The sequence below is a fragment of the Setaria viridis genome, chromosome 2 (genome assembly GCF_005286985.2).
Source record: "Setaria viridis chromosome 2, Setaria_viridis_v4.0, whole genome shotgun sequence".
Lineage (NCBI taxonomy): Eukaryota > Viridiplantae > Streptophyta > Magnoliopsida > Poales > Poaceae > Setaria > Setaria viridis.
The window spans coordinates 28,969,359-28,990,876 of NC_048264.2; the positions used below are offsets into that span (position 1 = coordinate 28,969,359).

Genomic DNA, 21,518 nt, shown 5'->3' on the forward strand with positions numbered 1-21,518 from the left:
TGGTCTCGGGGCTCCCGGTTCTCCTTTTATAGCGCAAGGAGGGTACCGGGGTTACAGGTGAGCCAGGTGTGCGGAGAAGTAAAAGAGATAAGCTAAGTGAAGTAAAAAACAAGGAAGAGGATCAAGTCCCCGGGTGCCGCCTTCTGTCCCGGCCTTCGTCCCCTGTCAGCGCGACCACCGGAGGAGGGCGGCTGTCGCCGGATCCTGTCGACGATCCTCCGGATGACCGGCGCCGCCGGGCATGATGATGGTGTTCGGCCGTGACAACTGTGCACGTTGGGGGAGACGACTGACCCCTGTTGTCCTGCTTACGGTCCGTGGAACACGGACGTCATGTCCCTGTCGTCGGATAGGCCGAGAACGAGAACGGGCGGTGCTCCCCCCTGTGCCGGGCGGCGCATGAAATGAGTGCTCTACGGCGAATCTGGGGGAGCTGTGACCACTGTAGCCTATGCGGTCGTGGCCACAGTGTTCTGCCCGGGTACTTGTGGTGGGTCACGTCGAGGGGCGCGGGCACCTTTCTGCGCGCCAGAGCCGCGGCGCATTTATGGCAAGATCGGTGGAGGGCCCACGAGATCCGCGCCCTCATCTGCTGGTCTGCGCCCGAGGCGGACCCTTTGTCTTGTGGGCCCGAATGAGTCCGACCCCCCACGCCCGGGGTCGGGCGAGGCGGAGCCTTGCGGCGAGGGGTTGGGCGCACCCGACCCTGAGACCGTGGGTCGGGCGAGGCGGAGTTTCGCCATCGAGGGGTCGGGCGTGTCCGCCCCCGGGGCCCTGGGTCGGGCAAGACGGAGTGGGATGCTCCTTGCCCATGCCGGGTCGGCGGCGGTCATCATTACTGCAGGTGGGTCCTGGACCTTCATGATTGTTGTTTTAAGGGACATCAGGAGGTCGTTAATATTTCCCCCCAACACAATTCCATGTAATGTTGCCAGATACTAATGGCATGTTAAGTTGTGTTGAACCTTTGTTATGTTTAATATGTATTGAATCTTATGAACCTATTACTACATGACTGCTTCTGTGTGTTCTCTAAACAAATAGACTTGTAGAAAATGATATTTTCTACCACCACATACATATCATAGATACATATCAACACATGACATTGTTCGCTACAAATTCATAGGATAACATGGTCACACATACATAGATACTGCTTGATACAGTTCACTAACCATAACACATTGCCACAATACTTAAGCAGACTAGCCTAAATGCATGAAAAACACAGCTATAGCCACGACGCCTCCCCTTCTCTAGCTTCTGAACTTGCTCAGTTTCCTTCTGAACTTGAGTAGCAGATGCCTTCCTGTTGCTCTGCTCAAGCTTCATTACGGCATCTGCAGTCTCCTTTTTCTGCTGGTCAAACTTCATTACTGCATCGGCAAGAGCACTCCTCAACTGCGCCCTTTCACGCTTCAGATCACAACCCACCTCCTGCTTTTCAAAAACCAACAGGAAATCAAGCCCCATTGCACAAATCCAATGGCGAATCAACAAATCCCAAGCACCAAACACACAAATTTCATTCACCCAAGCATGGAAGCACTTCAGGTAGCGACCCCCTATGTGCTCATGACTCCATGGGATCCACAACACCGCCTTCTCTCCACAATGGCAAAAGATGCGTGGTTCGTAGGTGAGGGGACCAATTCGATTCGGAATAGGAGACCTCCAAGTCCCTACTCGCCACTCCAAGTACCCCTCGACGTGCTCGAGCTCGCCATAAATGTCTAGGGTTTTGCACAGGAACAGGAGAAGAGGAACCTGTCAGGGAAGAGGAAGGAATGGAGGAGAGAGGAGCGAGGGGTCTAGGGTTTCTGATGGTCAGCTTATATCTACTCGCTGACTCGGATCCGACTCCACGTTGGATAAGCTGACGTGGCGCCACGTCTGCGACAACAGCCCACAAAACCACCGAGAGAGGGTTAAACGGACGGTTTAAATAGTTGGTGGTTCCCAAACATCTGGTTTTGGGGATGAGGGTTAAAACTGTGGCGGAACCGTCCAATTTAAACTGGTTTAAATGCGCCTAATTGCTGCCGACGCAGCAATTACTCGAAACGCATTTATAACAGTATAAATCCGGTCGTCTGTCGAGTGTCCCTAGGACCCCTCGAAAGATCCACGTTGTATTTCATAGCCATACATCAGGATAGTATCCGCGATGGGATAACATCAACAAATATTACATTTTTACATACATATAAAAGGTACGAATTATTACAGAACATGGATTGAAGCAAACTTAACAGTGCAGTGTTAGACAGAGTTCTAAGATTTAAAACATAAACAGTTCAGGAGGAGATGAGCATTTAAAAACTTCTTCTTAAGGGTATTGTGAGACTCATAACAATACCCTAGGGCTTCGGGGCTTCCTCCTCTGTGGACTCCTGCGGAGCTTCTGAAAGATAACCACAAGGGATAACCCTGAGTACGGGGTACTCAGCAAGTCTTACCCGACTAACCAATATAATAGCTTTCTTTGGATGTATATGATAGCTTTTGGTGTATTTGGTTGATACAACTTTTGCCGAAAAGCTTACTACAAGTGATACCTTAGTTTTATCTTTTATTTGGGTTAAGTTATTACCTAACCATTCTAAATGATGAGCAGAAAGTAAAAGCAACAATAGATATTAAGTCAGACATCAAACATTATCAGAAAGATATATTATTCATGAATTTATACTACGATGCTCAACAGTGATCAAGTGCATTCATAACCGAGAATTGCGGCGATCCGGATCCATTTACATCCTGCAGGAGAGTACTCTGATCACCAGTTTTATATGACTGTCCAGGTCGTACATAACGACCTTTTGATTAGCAAAATCTATGATTGGGAATAAGACTACCCGGACCCAGGGACGCACCCCCACATGGGACCCCACGTCTGGCCCGATCACCATGTGAGTTTCAGGCTACGCCCCTGCCAATCTCCAGCACGTCAAGCGCGGGTACGAAGTATTCCCGATCATAGAGTTTACTAACCTACTGGGCTTTACTGGTCCCATACCCAGTAAGTGATCAGATGCTTATCACTTGATCAAAGGTTAAGACAACGAATCGGGCCTTAACCAAATTAATCTAGCAGACAGAACTACATCTCTAGCTTATGTCCGCTTCTCAATATCCAAGTTATCTTTTCATAAGCAACATGTATGACTCAAAAGTTTTCCTTAAGGTTGGTAAACCAAGTATGTAAGCAACTAAGCAATTCTAGACTTGGGTTATCTACTCAAGGGTTGAACAAGTGGCAAAGATGTCCTTAAAGCAAGGCATGATCATACACAAGAATAGGTTTCAAGCAACTCCTAGACTTAGTGCATACATATAGCAAATAACCGATAATTGGACACATGAAATAATAACTCCAAAATAGATAGGTATAAATGCACCGGGGCTTGCCTTGTTCGCTTAAAAAGTTAGTGTTGTCTGACGGGTTGACTTCGCAGGGGACTAATTCAAAGACTTCTTCGAACTCCGAAGATCCTTCTGAAAATTCCAAATAATCTCCTTCTGGTGCTTCGGGATCTATAGCACAATACATGCAGGGGTTAGGAATGCAAAATTTTGAATAAAAGACTATACAACTTTCCTTCATGATAAAGTTGCAAGCCAACAAGGAATATACAATCTATCATGATAAAGTTGCAAGTCAACACACAAAAACCCCAAAAGATTAACCCACAATTTTTTTATTTTCTTACCTAATCCTTACTTAAGGCCTTTCTTTTATTTTTAGCAAAGGTTATAATTATTTTCTAAGTTGAAAACCTAATTTCCTATGGGTTAAGAATAATTTGTGATTAAGAAAATGTTATTCCATATTTTATACATTTTATAAGATTAAGTATTTATTTAATTACCTTAAAAGAAAGGCATTAAATAAATATCCAAATTTTTATTATTTTTCTAGGGTGTAAAAATTTTAATGCATAAAGGAAAATAAAACAAGCCTAACAAAATTGGTTTCACTAATTTTGGACACTTCTAGAAATTTCTGTGATTTAAATGGTGAAATTCGGATTTAAACTAATTACTTTCTAAAGGAAATCTAAATTTTCCCGAAAACACCCCCGGGCAACTTTTCTCACGCGGCTCGACTCTACCCTCTCTCACACGCGCTGGGCCCACGGCGCGGACCCACTCCTCCTCCTATTCCTTTTTACCCGTCGGCCTTTTTCTCCCCCTGACGGGCCCCTTTGGGCCGTTTTCTTTTTCTTATCCTCTTCCCGGTCCGACACCGGCCCAACGACCCTTTTTCTTTTTCCTTCACTTCCCCGCGAGCGTGGCCTGCTGACTTCCCTGGGCCTCCGGAGTGCCGGCCCAATCAGACGCCCGCGCCCCCGGCCTTCTTCTCCTCTTAACCTTTCCCACTGACGCGCGGGCCCAAGGCTCCAGGCGCTTCTTCCTCCTCCCGCCAAAACGCGCGCGCGCGACAGGGGGCGGCGCGACTCGCCGGCCGGCGCCCTACCGGCGGCGGAGCTAGGTCAGGACAGCACCTCCGTGCCTTCACGCACCCGTACGCGGCAACAGCTCTTCGGGAGATGGCCGGAGCCATTCCCTCCACGGCGACGGGCAGCGGCACCTACGGCCGGTCGCAGCTACGCACGATAACGGCACGGACTACTCTAACGACTACGGCTACACCATCCTAGCATCCTAAGGACCTGCCTAAGACTACTCAAGAAGGAAGGGAACCAGCGCAAGGGGGTGCTCACCGTGAGCGGAAGGCGCGGCGACGGCGGACAGAAACGGCGGCGGTATAAGGCGTGCCGGCGAAGAAGCTGGGCAACAAGTTGCTAGGGTTGCTGGTGGGGTGTGGGCGGAGGTGTGGACGGAAGGAATCGACGGGAGCTGCGGTGTGGTGGCGGAATTTTACCTGGCGGCGGTGTTTGACAGAGAAGGCGGCGGCGGTAAGAAAAAGCGGTGGTAAAACGGCGGCGCGGGAGTGGTAATTATATGAACGGCTTACCGCACGCATGGGAGACACCGTGGCCTACTCGTAGGCTTGCGTGGTGAGGAGGTGGCTTAGCCATTGCGCTGGCGAGCGACCGAGAGCGGCGGCGGCGACACGTCAAGCTCGCTCTGTCATCGCTCCTCTTTCTTACCTCTGGCGCCCGTGACTTTAGAGCTAAATTGCGGTCGATTTCCAATCCGACGGTCCCCAAGTGTCTTAACCGAAGTTGTAGATAATCTTGAGCTTTTCAGTTCATATATAAACCTTTGCTCGAGATAAACATCCAAAAGCCTTCAAATTCGAATTTTTCTTTGGCATATAACTGAATCCTTTTGCTTTCCCATTCAGTTTCGTCAGTGAACTGACAGTGTCACTTACTTCACTTTGTGATTGAGTTCAGTGATCCAAATCTTCCTTTTTCAGTCCAACTCCTTCCCATTCGTGTTCTACCATCTCCAAGGTTTCCATTTTGCTCAAGAACACCTACTCCTCTTGACCTACATTGCTCTGAAATCCATTTCAAAGTTGGCCACACACTGCTGTTTCAGACTTAGTCGTTTTCAGTAAGATAGTCACTTGTGATAATGTGCTGACTTTGAGCTTGGATTTGAATTCGTTCCCTTCACTATTCTTGGCCAACAACACCCAATTCTAGTAGTCCAAAGTCCATACTTTAACATGGTATAGTTATTTGGATCCACTTATTTGAAGGATTCAGCAGAAATGAATTTCCAAAATGGACTCTGCTGCTGTTTTTCTGAATTTCTGTTTTCGGACGATGAACAGTAAGTTCAGTTTTCCATTTTCTTTCTTTAATTCCTTTGAGATATTTAGGACTATTTCTGTTTCAAATTCTTGATCCTCAAGTTTTAATTACTCTTACACTTCTATTCCATATTTTTACCGAATTTTTCTGAATTTCAAATTCAAAATTCGAATTTCGGCCAAATTCGACCCGAATTTGATTTTCGGCCAATTTCTTTTTCTTTTCTTCTCGAATTGCTTCCAATTCTTCAAAGTCACTTTAATGACTAAAATGGCAGGTGTTACAAAAACCCATAGGTTTTGGGGATGAGGGTTAAAACTCGGAGACGCCGATAGTTGAGGGTTGTGGAATAGACTTTTTCCCTAATTTTTCTCTCATTGGAAAGCCCATGTCATCTAACAGCCCATTAGCCCGTTCGGCTAAGGGCTGGCTATGGCCAGTTTATAAGCCCATATAACCAATCGTTTACTGGGCTGGAAAGCCTTATCCAAAGAAATGTACTGTAGGACAAAGGAAAAGGTAGCTACATAAACCCAGTCCATAGACCACAAAGATACAGCCCCGCCCCGAGGCTCCCGTCCCCACCGCGACCCCGTGCACCGGGTCCACGCAGACCCCCTTCGCCGGGGCGGCGAAAGATCTGAGCCGCGACGGGCTCGAGCGCCGGCGAGAGCTCGCCCACCCGGCCTATAAGAACTCCCCCGCTCCTCCTCTAGCGTCTTAGAGCCCAGCCGCGGGATGACGTGGCGTACCTCGACGCCACCTCCGCCTCACTGAGCCCCACGGGTCTCCGACCAACAACCCCCTTCTAGAAGCTTCCAAACCCTAGCGCAGCAGGAGGAGGAGCTTCGGGGATGGCAAAGGCGAGGAAGCAGAAGGGTGATGGTGGCGGTGCAGGCGGAGGCGCCACCGTGCTCCACCAGAAGCTCTGCGTCTCCATCGACATGGAGAACCAGCTGATCTACGGGTGAGCCGCGCCGCAGCTTTAAATGTGCCGAAATAGCTGCGATCCTCTCCCCTGGTGCGCGTGCCCTGACCTTTTGTGCGGGTTTAGCTGCTCCTCGGGGTTGCTTAGCTGGGGACGGATTGAGACGCGAGGATTAGGGTTTGGAGTTCGCGGTGGAGGAGGGCGCAGATGTTGCTACCGTGTGGGCTTGTACTGGAGTTAAAATGCTTTGGTTGGTTTGTAAGAGAGATGGTTCCATTTGTCCGGTTTCAAAAATCAGAGTTGTCAGATTTGATAGTGCAATGTGATTGCTGGGTATTATTTGAAGTTGATGCAGCTGCCTGAGTAGTGAACTGTGCAATGTGATTGCTTAATGATATATTCGACTTTGCTATTCTACTTGTGCGTTGTTGCTCATTTTAGCGGCAATTGTAACTAATGTCAAAATTCTGTCCATTCATTCACGAAATAATTTTGTTTACTGTAAAATAATTAGTACTGCTACCAGCGTGCAGGCCTTTAGTTACCTGCGAGGCCTTAATTTTTGAAAAGTTTGGTTTAGCTGATAGAGCTATGTGTGCTATGATTGCTTCATGGTACGACAGTTCTTTCTTAGCAATTGATTTCCTTACCTCATGCTTACTAGATTCATATAGTGGAGGGTGCTAATTATTAGAACACCGTGCTGAAAGTGCCAATTTATCATCATCTGAACTATGATTTATCTTCATTGTCCTGTAAAACCATGAGCTGCTATGCGTAAACCACAGCTTAAGTTATTGCTGTCAAAGTTGAGTGAATGCAATTGGTCATTTGCTGCTGTGCTGCATTTGGTAACCAATGTAGTCCGCTATATATACCTGTGAAATCAGGTCCTTTCTTAAAAGCTAGATCTTCTGAAGTTGTAGTGCTTTGTTTTCATATAAATATAAAATGTGTTAACATGGTTCAATATGTTCACGGGAGATATCTTTAAGTTTCCTGTTTGAAACTCGATTTGAGCAATCTAAGTACAGGGTATCATGGTCTCTAAGCTACTGTATTGAAAATTAGAAAAAAAACATGTTCAATCTTGGTTATTTGTCAGGAAAAATGCATAAAATTCCTTGTAATTCTTGTTGAGAAAATATCATTGAATGTGGGCTTAGTAAATGAGCTGGGGAATCTAGATTTTGTTCACATTGAAAGTGAACCTGCAGCCTTTTATAACTACCAGAGTTAGTATGGCTGTCTGGTTTGACACCATTAGCAAGTTGCTGTACTTTGTGATTATCCTCCCAGCCTGTTGCAGATGAATTTATTAACTGATTAATGCTAGATTAGGTAATAACTGCACAATCTGACTTGGAATATAACAGCACACTAGCATCTTGTTCTTTCGGCGAATTCCACCTGTATTAAAACCAAGTTATGTACATGTACCACCTGCATTTCATTTGATGTATATTTTAAATTGTATTAGAACCAAGTTTAAGGCTTAGATCAAATAATTATTGGAGACCAGTCTAGATGAACTTTGCTGTACATGCTGACAATATGACTTTGTGGGAAGCTGACAGAACATGTTTTTGGTCTATGCATTAAGGTACACCGAGATAAAAGTTCTTCTAGCCGATAACGACACATTTGCTCTACATGCTGATAATATGACAATCAGGAGCATTCTGGTGGATGGTGAAACTGTTGAGTTTGACTATTCCCCTCATTGGAAAAATGAAGGTGATCAACCAAATTGGTCTTCAATATCATGTTTGAAGACTGCTGCTGATGCTGCATGCTCAACATATACTTTGGCTCTAAATCGAGAATCTGTACCAAATCTTATTGTGTCATATGAGAGATCGGTCAAGTCGATCACTGAGCAGCAGGTAGAAGAAAACAGTGAAAGGCATGAAGAAAATAGTAGAATGCTTGAAGAACATGGTGGGAAACCTGTTCAAACTTCTGATGATCAAACTGTTAATGGCTGCAATGGTTCTGCAGTGGAAGAGCAAAAGGAAAGGGAAAATGGAAATGGAAATGGAAGTGAGAAGGTCAAAGAAAATGGAATTGAAACTGAAAATGAAAAGGTAGGATGAAGTTTTCATAATAAACACTAGTTAGCAGCTATTTACATATGGATTTGTGGAGACATGATACCTCATTGCAATAAATTGTAGGTGAAGAACATAAAACTGGTTCACATAGATTATATTTTGGAGAAGGCTGAAACTGGCATTCACTTCGTCGGCAATGTTCTGCATAGCAGTAGTCAGATAAGACGGGCACATTGTTGGTTTCCTTGCATTGATAGCACCACACAACGCTGTCCGTAAGTTAAATTTATTTCTTCCCTGCTTGCAAGTCTTGAAATTATACTTTCTTTCGCATGCGAATAATTATTTTTATATTATAATACCCAGATTTGACCTAGAGTTTACAGTTAGCACGGATTTAATCGCTGTCAGCAACGGTGACTTACTTTACCAGGTATGCATTCAATCTTGATTGACAATGGGGGTCTAGAGGCAAAGTACTCATTAAGTTCCCCATTTTATAACAAGAACTAACTTATGTAAAATGAAAAGGAATGTCTTTTAGTTTCTAGTAAACTTGCTATTACAGTTTGTTAGCAAATGTTTCTTTGTGACTGTTTCATGATGATCTCTTTTTTGTACTGTTTCATGATCTTAGGTCTTTCTTATTCATGTTCTGCTTATGCTACATCATGCAGGTCTTAAGCAAGGAAGATCCTTCAAAAAAAACTTATGTGTATAAATTGAACACTCCTGTTAGTGCACAGTGGATATCCTTGGTTGTTGGGCCACTTGAAGTTCTCCCTGACAGGAATGACATAAGTGTCTCACACATCTGTTTATCCCCTGCTTTGTCAAAGCTTCAGAACACAATCGCATTTTTCCACGATGCATACAGGTGTTGATTTTACTAGTATCTCAACAAACAAAAATGCTTGGCTCAGTGTTGCTTTTACTAGTATCTTAAAAAGCTCCTTTTTTTTTTACTGATTTTGCACTTTGGTGATAGTATTTCTGCTGTTATCATTTTGGCAGCTGTTATGAAGACTATCTTGCTGCATCATTCCCCTTGGGTTTGTACAAGCAGATTTTTCTTCCACCTGAAATGACAGTATTACCAACAAGCTTAGGCGCCTCCACATGCATATTCAGTTCAGATATCTTGCACGACGAGAAGGTTATAGATCAGGTGCGTCTCTCGTTCCATCTCAGGTTGGCCAACAATTCGACGCACGAGATGTGAATGTGTATGCGTTCATTATTAGAGCATGCTTATCAATTTAGTAATTCTTGATTTCGCTAATTTCCTCGTTAGTTTTTTTCCTTTCCCTCTTGTTAGTAAGAGCACGTAACATCAGTAAGCAATGCAATAATGCATAACTTCTGTGAGTAGTGGAAGCTCTTGTTCCATCAGTATTTTTTATTTCAACCGCACGCATGTTGTGTACTTTCTTGTACAACACTTCATGCTTGTTAATTTGATCAATTAGCTTGGCACCTCTCCAGCAGCTGGCAGTAAATATGTTTATGAAAAATTATGAGTTATATTATTTTTGCTGTATAGTGCTTTGTGAACCTGTCGTCCTTGGATAGTAGTGTGGGGAAATCTGCAATCCATGTGCTTGAACTATAACCCACTGTTACTATTACTTTTTCTTACTAGGGCTAATACCTTGTTACTCTTTTATCCCCTTAATTGGTGACTCTTGGTAATGCTTTTAAACCTGCATTCCAGTGTGGACATGTCCATGTTAAGTTTTACTTATGTTCAGCATTTTGTGGTATTCTTTTCGAATATTTCAATTAACATATCTTGCTGAGATATAAACTTTCACTGTCGTGACTAACTTGGAAAATAGTTCAGATAATTGGCACAAGAATCAAACTAGCTTATGCCCTTGCAAGGCAATGGTTTGGAATATACACAAGTGCAGAGGAGCCCAATGATGGTAATTCATCTCTACCTGTTAATTTATGTAGCTATTACTTGCTACTTCCTCCGTCTCAAATTACTATTCGTTTTGACTTTTCTAGATGCATCACTTTTGCTATGTATCTAGACATAAGTATATATCTAGGTGCATATCAAAAGGTGTATCTAGAAAAGCTCAAATGAATAGTAATTTGGGACGGAGGGAGTACATAGGTAAAACATTGCTGACAAATAATTTCCTGCTGGAGCAGAATGGCTGTTGGATGGTTTGGCTGGTTTTCTTGCTGAATTATTTATCAAGCGTTTCCTTGGGAGTAATGAGGCACGGTATAGGCGTTTCAAGGTTTGTCTTCTTACGAAAAACACATATGATGCATTTTGTTATTATGGAATGAAATTCAGAACGTGGTTCAGTGAGATCGCATAGATTTTTATATTATTCGTAATTGTGTTTCAGACCTAATTCAATGGGAACCTTTAATGTTTATAAAAAACTCGACCAACTTAGGAGCAGCTAGGTGGCATTGTAAATAAGAAATAGGTACCCAATTTCGTCTTGTGCAATAGATCCTATATATTTATCATATGTATTAGGAATGTATTCAGAATTGTTTGTACTTTTGTTTAGTCAAAAACCTGAAAATTATTAATAGTTGAATAGAGATGTCTCATTTTCCCTGCAATTATTTTCCTACAAAGGAAGACTGGACTTGGAGTATACTAACACCGTATATGTTAATAACGAAAAAGTTGCTACAAAGCTATTGGTCTCTGTGATGTCATTGTTATCAGAATTGTGGTATGCCGTTCAGCACATAGTTAATTTTTTAACCTATCCTTGTATGGTAATTTATCTTGTTACTATAATCTGTGATAGTTAAAGTAGAAATTGGACCTTCAGTTCTTGAAGTAGGTTTCCGTGCCTGCTCTCCAAATGCACATTGGTTGGATGGGGAAAAACATTCATACATTTATTCAGAATGAATTAATGGCTTTGCTGTTGCAATTGTTCCTTCAGCCATGCATGTATATCTTCGTTCAACTAACATGATTGTTGAATATCTTTATTAACATCTAGTTTTGGATTTGTAACAGGCTAACTGCAATGTATGTGAGTCTGATGTTAGTGGTGCAACTGCTTTGAGCTCTCCTGCTGCTTCAAGTGATCTATACGGAACTCAAACGATTGGTTCATATGGGAAAGTTCGTTTGTTGAAGGCAGTAAGTTTTGAGCATTTGAACTCTGGAATTCGCTTACATGCATTGTTCGCTCAATTCATTTTATTTTCTGAATTTTGAACAGGTAGCTGTACTTCAAATGTTGGAGAAGCAGATGGGGCCAGACTCCTTTCGGAAGGTATTTGCATCTTTGATTTACTACTGTTAATCTTTATTTACATAATTTGAGCACTTTTGACTAAGTAACTGAATTGATACTGAGAAGTACATGACTATTCATGATAGGAATTACTGAGTTTCTGATACTAATCCTTTATCGTTTCTAGTTAGAATATAGATAGCTTCCTATAGACTGATATCGTTCCCAATTTCAGATTTTGCAGGTGATAGTGGCTCCAAATCGTGCCTCGAGAACACTTAGTACGAAAGAGGTATAACAAGTTGGCAGTTGGCTGGCTCTATAATGTTATTTTGGTCAATTCCATAGCATCTATCTACATATCTTTCCATCCCTTAACCAAGGTAGCCTCACTTGTTGATGGGAATATATATATGGACATCAATTTAGCAAGGGTAGAATAGGATGAAATAAAATGAATGTGCCCCAGAGTTGTAGGGCCTATATTCTCTAAAAGTTTTTAGCGCTAAAAAAGTTCCACTTGCAATCGAAGCAAGAACTTACATTTTTGGGCTGGTGCTACGACTGAGGACTAGCACAGTAGCAGCATATGGTTTTACTTGTGACATCATTTTTGGGCTGGTACTACGACTGAGGACTAGCACAGTAGCAGCATATGGTTTTACTCATGACATCATTAATCTGCTTCCTGGGCCCACAGTGTGTGGTCTTACTTATGATGGCATTACATTGTAATGTGGGATGTTTCTGCACACTGTATATTAATTGATTCTATGGATTTAGCATGTAATATAGATTTCTGCACTAATGTTGTTGACAAATAGACACCTGTAATATTTAGCAGCAAAATTGAACTCCACAGAGACTTGAATTTATTGTTTTACTTCCTCTTAATTCAGTTCAGACACCTTGCAAATAAGGTTGGCAACCTCGAACGCCCATTCCTTAAAGAATTCTTTCCACGATGGGTTGAATCTTGTGGATGTCCAGTTATGAGGTGAATGAACTTATTTGTTGCTTGCATGTAGCCACTTTCAACATTCTTTTATTCATTATCTCCTTGTACTTAACTCCGTATCATTCTTCTTGGAAGATTGGGAATCTCATATAGTAAAAAACGGAATATGATTGAATTAGCCGTTTCAAGGGGTTGCACTGCAAAAGCTACACCTGATTCTGATAGTCATACCAACGGTGACACTCGAGAAGGTGATGCTGGATGGCCAGGAATGATGAGTGTACGGGTTCATGAAACTGATGGGGCTTACGATCATCCAGTTCTGCCAATGGCTGGTGAAGCTTTGCAGGTGGTGGAAATACAGTGTCATTCCAAACTAGCAGCGAAGCGCGTTTGGAAATCGAAAAAAAGCACCAAATTTGATGGTTCTGATGACAACATAGATGTCCCTACTCAAGAAAACCGCACAAGGTCTATTTCCACAAATCTGCCTTTTCATCTATTATTTACTCATTTCCCCATTTTTTTGATATCTCACTTGCATAGCTGACGTATGCAGCGTGGATTCACCTTTACTATGGATTAGAGTAGACCCAGAGATGGAATATCTCGCTGAGATCCATTTTCACCAACCTGTTCAGATGTGGGTGCGTATTACCATATAAGCTTATTATTTATTGATAAAAGGGGACTCCTGTATTTCGTCTATTTGAAATTGATTATTATTGATGATATTGGACACATGGAGTAAGTAGATGCTGAAAAATTTCTATGGTTGGTAATTTAAGATGTTTAACATGAGAGGAGGCCTCCCCTCTCTTCTAATCTACATATTTCCCAAATTCATCGTGTCAGCACTTAATAATGAAGATTCAGCTATGAGATGTGCTAGTACTGTTGTAGTTTTCTAGGTATCTAGGAGATTCACTAAGTCAGGCTGTCAGACTCTTTCCTTTGAGACTCTGAATCCTTTATACCTATTTCCTGAAGGTAGTTAGATGTTCAAGCTTGTTTCATGAGTCATGACTACTTCAAGATAAGTGTTAGTGCTGTAGTGCATCACTTGTGCAGCCTCTGGTACATATCGCATCTTCTAAAGTGTTACCAGGACGTGGCTGCCTTTCTATCTTTCAGATTTTCAGACATGTCTACTGTTATCTTGCTTCCTTGGTGATTCAGGAACAGAAGTGTTTATTATCTGGTGAAGTAGGCGTTAGATTAGGATAAGTGTCCATAATGGTGATGGAAGTTTCCAAAATAAGATTTTGATAAGTAAACTAGCTTGTGCATTTCCTTTGTCCCTCAATCTTTTCAATATGATACATTGTATCAGTATTCTAGGTTTTGAATAGAACATAACATTAATGATCAATTGAATATGATGTTAGGATCAAGAAATGTATGTTCTTTTCTCTCCTGTTTTATTTCAAATTTTGAACCATCTGGCAGATCAATCAATTGGAGAAAGACAAGGATGTTATATCACAATCGCAGGCAATATCTGTACTGGAGAAATTACCTCAGCTTTCTTCTGCTGTGATTAATGCCCTCAATAATTTCCTAAATGACACAAAGGTATTTCAAGTTCCCAAAAGTGCTTCTTGATATCTTATACTTTAATGTTATGTAACAGATTAGTTAAATGCAGGCCTTCTGGAGAGTTAGAATTGAAGCGGCATATGCATTAGCAGTTACAGCATCTGAGGTATGCTTCTGTAATGTTTGCTACTATCTCTCAGTTATATATTATTGCTTTACAGATTCAGAGATAATTCCATTTTGAGATATTTGAAGACCAAAAGTTTACACATTGTTAGTAGTTGACTATTTCTTGTATTGAATTATTCTTTTATGAATGAATGGCCTACCCAACTGTTGCTGCTGTTGTATTTGTGAATGAAAAGGCTGTTATTTAGGCTCTTTATGGGTTTTATAAGATTCATGTCAACATGTCATAGTTGTCCAGCAAAGTAGCTTCTGCATATGTAGGTTCTTAATGATGTAGCTTCTGTGTAGTTCTTCATTTCAAGAATTGATGTATTTTTGCTAGTAGGTTCTTAATGATGTGATGACAATCAAAGAAAAGCAGACGAAAGTATTCAGATAAAATTAACGATGAAAATGAAACTAGAATGTTCCAGGAAGTTCTCCTTGCTCTTGCATTTTGTACCTTCTTTTGCTGCTCCTGCAAGCCATGTAGATTGGCAGTAGTGAACAGTTATGTAAATGAGCCACTAATTGACAGTACTGAAGCATCTTATCATATATTACTTTATACATTTCATGTTGTGATATATGCATTTGTTTTACACTGCTCAATAGCAAATGGGATGTTTGGCAGTTCTTTCTGTTTTTTCTGGAAATCTTGTTTGGATGCATCGATTTTGCACCAGTATCTTACATGAATTTAATATTTTGCTTCATTCAGGCAACTGGTTTAGCTGGGTTGCTTCATCTGGTTAAGTTCTATAAAAGCCGCCGTTTTGATGCAGATATTGGAATGCCCAGGTCCAGATCTGCACTGTGCATAACTTTTTTTTTCCTTCTCAAGAGCTATTATGTATCATTGTTCTTTCTTTGCACTTAAGGTTAATTAAGTACCATTCTGTTTTATTGATAGGCCGAACGACTTCCATGATATCCCGGAGTACTTTGTTCTTGAGGTAATGCTTTGAGGTAGGAATTGTTATGTGAGTATCCATGGCAAAATAATGCACTGTAGAGCACTGTTACAACGTTTCATGTATCCGAAACTATTATATTAGTTTGTCAGATGCATATTTTGATAAAATAATGTAGAACATATTAGAATTCGTTTCTATAACCCGTGATAGAATGGTGTGTCATTAGAAAATAAAAAATGGTTATTCTATTCTTGTCTACTCAGCAAGCAACCACTAATCCTTTACATATCCAGATTATTACCTGTATACACTGTACGTCTTTTGCATGTATGTTCCAGAATCTCACCCATTTACCTTTTCTGTGCAATATCATTCCATTCTAATTATTCTCAATAAGAAATGGAAGAATTAAGATAATAAGCCCAGTAGTTATTGTTTGTCTTGAAATGAAATAAAGAGTGCATATCTCACTCATACAAACTATATGGTCAAATATACGATTTATTTGTCTACCTACCTTGATTGATGTAATGCCTAGTGGCCTTATATAATCTATTGTATGAAAGTCCAATTGAGATGCAACATTTGATCTTTATTTGCCTTTTGAAGTAATTCAAAACTGTGCCTTGTGCATGGGGCTTCACTTTTTTCTTTTATTTTCTTTTTGCTGCAAATGGAAATGTTCGACAAGAGAATGTCTAAATCTGATAGAAACTATACTTTTTGGGGTTCCCTCAACCTTATGTTTGAGCATTTCATTGTTTGCAAAAGTATAGCTGAACAATTTAAATTTGGTTTCTGCTGATCGTATTCAGTTATTGTGTCTTAGCCATTGTTGTTTGTAGCATACAAGCACTAATGAAATATATGGTTTTTTTTATGTTCCTTTTATTAGGCAATCCCCCATGCGGTAGCTCTTGTTAGATCATCAGACAAGAATAGCCCAAAGGAAGCCATTGAGTTCATTATTCAGCTCCTGAAGGTTGCTGCAATTTTCTGGTTTCCATTTTATTTAACTTTTATCTATGACCCAGTAACCATATAACTTTCATTTTTCGTAAATCATTGAGTAGTTCATCATTCATGATTATTTAGTACTCCCTCCGTTTCAAATTGTAGGTTGTTTTGCCTTTTCTAGGTTCATAGATGTTTATATGCATCTAGACATACACTTTATTTAGATGCATACAAACACCTATGAACCTAGAAAAGCCAAAACGACCTGCAATTTGGAACGGAGGGAGTATATATTCATATTGCTTTCATAATTCTCAGATGTTTGCAAATTTTTGTGTGCTCCATTTTCAGTACAATGATAACAACGGAAATATTTACTCTGATGTGTACTGGCTGTCTGCAATGGTCCAGGCAATAGGCGAACTGGAATTAGGCCAGCAGGTTTGTACAGATGCATATCATGTAGTAAAGTATGGCTTATATTTACTTTTAGATGCATTCCACAAATCAGTTCATGCAAGATTGATTGGATGCATGGTGAGAACAAAATAATTTGATGACTAATTATGAAAATCTGTTCACTTTCATGGAATTAAGGTAATCTGTTCGAGATAGAGTTTGGTTAACTATACTAAAGGACATACTGAATTGTTTTGTATACCTGTGTGCTGGTATAAATCTAGTGCTTTATTTATTCAATCTTGTGGAAATTTACACTGGAGATTTGTCTGCACAACATTAGGACAATCCGAATTCCGAACAGATAAAAGTGGATCCCATCCTAACCAGCTTCTAATCAAAGCAGAGACAATGTTGTTTTACACTTCTGCTTTTTTGCTACAGAAAATGAAATAAAACCAGATATTGTTGGGGTTTTTACCACCCATGCCTTTGAAATGTTGCCTGATGCTGTTTTAGTGCTGTTGTCAAATTTCATTCAAGGTACTGATGACTGTATCAAAATAACCTTGAGCTTTTCCACAGGGCATGGGGTTCCTATCCTCTCTACTCAAGCGAATTGATCGACTCTTGCAATTTGACAAGTTTGTGGAACTTCACCCCACCAGCGTTATTATTTACATCTTGTCCTGTTCTGAAAGTTTGTAATAATTTGCCTGAAAACCTTTGTGCAGCTTTATGCCTGGTTACAATGGGGTCTTGACTGTCAGCTGCATTCGTACCCTTGCACGCATAGCAAGGAGGGTGTCACCTTCCATATGCCTTGTAAGAAAGTTTCCATCTATGTTTCCCACATTTTCTCCAGTAGTAACTATGCTTTTCATAGCGCATAACTGCATGCCACATTCACTTATCATTGCAGGATCGCATTTGTGAACTAATTGCCCCCTTTCGCAACATGGACAAACCATGGAAAGTTCGAATTGAAGCTAGCAGGGTTCTTATTGATCTTGAGTTACACCATAAAGGCCTTGATGCAGCTCTTTTATTGTTCTTGAAATATGTGGATGAAGAAAAGTCTTTGCGAGGTTGGCTTGCTGGAGTACTTTGAAGCTTATTTTGTATGCTTTGATTTCTTTTGACACCGAATTCTTGCAGGGGCGACAAAGTTGGCTGTTCACGTCTTGCGTTTATGTCAAGCAAGTATTGTTCCTCACGTTAATGATCAAATAAGTTTGACAACTCTAATTGGTCTTCTTCACCTGCTTGCTGGCGCAAAGGCATACAACAACATATTTCTTCGTCATCATGTGTTCTGCATATTGCAAGTTGCCGCTGGAAGGTTAGAAAATTTGTTATTGCACATGTTTTCATTATTTTGTTCTGTTGATTAACCTTTGCGTATAATTTGGTATTCTGCGATCCAGAAAAGTGTTTGCATTTTTTTTTCCCATCAATACGACAACAATACCTTCATGCTGCTGGTGTATCCATGTACCAGAAGCTGAGATCTGGTCAAAACAACTGGATCAATGTTTCGGCGGGTTTACAACAAAATGATTCGATACTTCCTTACTGGTTTACAAAGTCAAACATTTGAACTTTGGCCATCAATATCTAAAATTGTTTATAAGTTGACGTGACTATATTCAACATGAAAAATACTCTGATACTCCCTCTGTCCCAAATTGTTGGTCGTTTTGGCATTTCTATGTTCATAGCTTTTGCTATGAACCTAAATATACACTATGTCTAGATATATAGTAAAATCTATGAATCTAGAAATGCCAAAATGGCCTACAATTTGGAACGAGGAAGTAGTATATACCTTCTGATCACAAGGGACATTTTGGACATCAACATGGTCCCCTAAACACAACTTTTACTAGTACTTATTACAAAATTGTTGTAGAAGCATTTTATTATGGAACTACTACCTCCGTTCTCGAATATATGATGTTTAGGACAAGCTGGCTAGTTCATTTTGAAATAAGTAGCTTGTCCTAAATGTTATATATTTAAGAACGGAGGAAGTACATTTCAAGAGAAATCTACCTGTACCATGTTCAAATATGATGAATTGGTCTCACTAGGTTGCAACACACATTTAGAGGAAACTCTAGTTTTGCAAATACATTCCAAAAGCTGAAATCCTCTTGTGGCCATCCTTTGATGCTGCAATAACTAGAGCAGGAGTGAGAAAATACATTTCTCGGCTGGGCTCTGGTTGAGCTCTTCTTAGTGTAATACTGTGGGGGCAGTCTTTCCCCCACTGGCCGAGTTTTTTTTTATCAAGAATTCCGTGCAAGGTCCTAGCAACACGGTACCGTAACTTCATTGGCTGGGCCTGTACTGCAGCACCATCCATGTCTCCACCCTGCCTTGAAGGATAGTGACAGCCACTTCAATAGACATGCATTACTTGGGAGATAGCGAATGACCCAAAAAAAAACAGTAGTATCAACTTTACGATCTACTTTACCAAACTAAACAGACTGAATGTCCCTGTTTCATTAATCCCACCATATCATAAACATGTGATATTTAGTCATCAAGCATGCATTCGTGGAATTTGTTATTCTAATTTTGCTTTCATATTGACGTATTCCATTGTTAGGTCTCCATCATTATTTGGTGTTCCAAAGGTTGTCACGCCCTCTCTGGTGGTCCAGGACATATGTAGTGATCAGCACACTAAAGCTGATTCCTCAATTCCTCAACCATCGAGACCTCAAGAACCTTCCACTAGCACTCCTAGTGTGCGTGAGGTCTTACCTACCTCTGGACCCAGTAAAGATGCTGATAATATATCTAACTGCAGTGAAAGAAGGAACGTTGTCAAAATTAAGGTTAAGCTTACTGCATCTTCCAGTAAAGCATCGGATGCTGACCACAGAGGCCATTCTCATGGTGGAAGAAATGAAAATGAAGCGGGTCCATGTAGTTCTATGTCAGTGGACGCCCCAATGGTTGGAGCAGCAACTGAACCATTAAATGTAAGCAATCATAACATTGAGGAGCAGAACTCCTGTCATGACCGTGAATCAAGGATGTCAGCAAGCGTTAGCAATGCTAAACTAATGGACAGGCATGAATTTTCCAAGGAACTACAGTGTACTGCTGATTCGAGGCTGGATGTTCTTCCTAAGGATCAGTTCTCTCCTGCCATTATTCCTCTGGGTGTTGTAGACAAGCCTGGTAGTCAGCTTGAAGTAGTCTCCACCAGCTATGATGGAAATCAAGCTCCAGAGTCCGTGAATGGACTGGAAACAAAAGAGAGGAAGAAAAAAGACAAGAAAGATAAAAAGCGGAAACGTGATGAAAAACGAGATAAGAAAGATGATCCAGAGTATCTGGAGAAAAAGCGACTTAAGAAGGAGAAGAAAAGGATGGAGAAAGAGACAGCCAGAAAGCTGCTGGAAGGTGAAGGAGGAGCTACTCCTTCTGAACAGCGAAAAACAGTGAAAACTTCAGGGTCACAGGAAGTTTTGCTGGCAAGGCCACCAGCAGCTCCAGTGCGAAGTGCTGAACCAGCCCCATCGCAAAGTGCTGAACCAGCGCCAATGCGAAGCTCTGAACCCCAAGTATCAAGCAAGGAAACGACTGTAGATACTGCACGGACAGCAGCCAAACCACGGATAAAGATCAGAGTCAAGCCCTTGATAAGAAAACCTGAAGGGAGTTGAAACAGATTGAAGAATTGTGGTCAGGCTGCCGCCATTTGTAAGGATTACTGTACAGCGGGTTAAAATGTGGGTATGTTGTAGGTTGTACCATGAGTAGTCAGTTTTTCATTAATGGCTGATGTATGCTGTAAAAAAACATTGCTGCTGCCCTAGTAATTTCTAGGGTAATTGAAATCGAGTTCTAGGGTTGTCCATGAGTAGCCATTTTTTTTGCTGTTGCTTATTGTGTCACAAGTTTGAGTGGTTGATTTGCTGGGTGGATTGTTGCCCTCAAGTTGTAGCCATTGGTGCGCTCTTTTCAGGTTTGAGAGGGCTTGGCAACATTCCCTTTTTATGATGTTGTTTTCGAGCTTGGTAGGGTTTTCTTGGGTAAAATCCATAGCAAGTGATGGAGGTTTAAGCTCCTGTTACATGATTGACTGGTCCTTTTATCTTTTCTGCTGAGTTGGCCCATGAACGTCGTCACTGTAAGCCGCGCCGTTCTGCTGTTGTATCTGGCTGGTAAAGCCGATGCTCGAATTTGCTTAGGGGACTCGACTTCCCTTTGCTGTGCATTGTGCAACATGTGTTCTATCCATGAAGAACTGCCGCTGGTCACGCCACTAGCAGCACCAAGCGCATCACGATACCACATCGATCTGTGCTCTTGAAAACAGTTGAAGGAAAGCCATTAAAGACTGATCTGCATACTTTTACAGCTGCAGCAAAATCTGATTTGTCTGATAACCCTGGCCGGGGCTATTTGTTTGACTCTCTAATCGGAAGATCAAGGTACAATATTTTGCATATTCCAAGAATCAGATATGAAGTTTTGACAAGCGATTCAGCAGCGGGACTTGTAGTTTGAGATTTGAATTCTTGATTGGTCTGGCTCTAGGATTATCGAAGCTACTACTGACCACGACTTGACTGGCGCTGGGATATTCATATTTCTCGATCCACTGAGC

The 21,518-nt window shown here is 41.3% G+C and overlaps 1 protein-coding gene across 1 annotated transcript; it reads left to right on the forward strand.

Moving 5' to 3' along the window:
• Positions 1-6,418: 6,418 nt before the first annotated feature.
• LOC117843890 (transcription initiation factor TFIID subunit 2) lies at positions 6,419-20,765 on the forward strand. The gene is made up of 25 exons (XM_034724639.2): positions 6,419-6,702; positions 8,267-8,750; positions 8,841-8,992; positions 9,084-9,150; positions 9,395-9,594; positions 9,732-9,885; positions 10,561-10,645; positions 10,881-10,972; positions 11,725-11,850; positions 11,933-11,986; positions 12,183-12,239; positions 12,847-12,944; positions 13,041-13,376; positions 13,465-13,552; positions 14,355-14,480; positions 14,554-14,610; positions 15,334-15,413; positions 15,526-15,568; positions 16,425-16,511; positions 16,838-16,927; positions 17,471-17,529; positions 17,620-17,710; positions 17,808-17,973; positions 18,044-18,227; positions 19,503-20,765. Exons 1-25 carry the CDS (start codon positions 6,590-6,592, stop codon positions 20,569-20,571), a joined length of 4,158 nt encoding a protein of 1,385 aa, XP_034580530.1. The 5' UTR covers positions 6,419-6,589; the 3' UTR covers positions 20,572-20,765.
• The last annotated feature ends 753 nt before the right edge of the window (positions 20,766-21,518 follow it).

Excerpts from the sequence above, each read along its gene's own strand:
- LOC117843890 (XM_034724639.2), top strand. The coding sequence starts at position 6,590 with ATGGCAAAGGCGAGGAAGCAGAAGGGTGATGGTGGCGGTGCAGGCGGA. Across the intron at positions 17,711-17,807 it reads TGTCACCTTCCATATGCCTT|GATCGCATTTGTGAACTAAT; the intron begins GTAAGAAAGTTT and ends TTATCATTGCAG. Across the intron at positions 18,228-19,502 it reads TTGCAAGTTGCCGCTGGAAG|GTCTCCATCATTATTTGGTG; the intron begins GTTAGAAAATTT and ends TTCCATTGTTAG.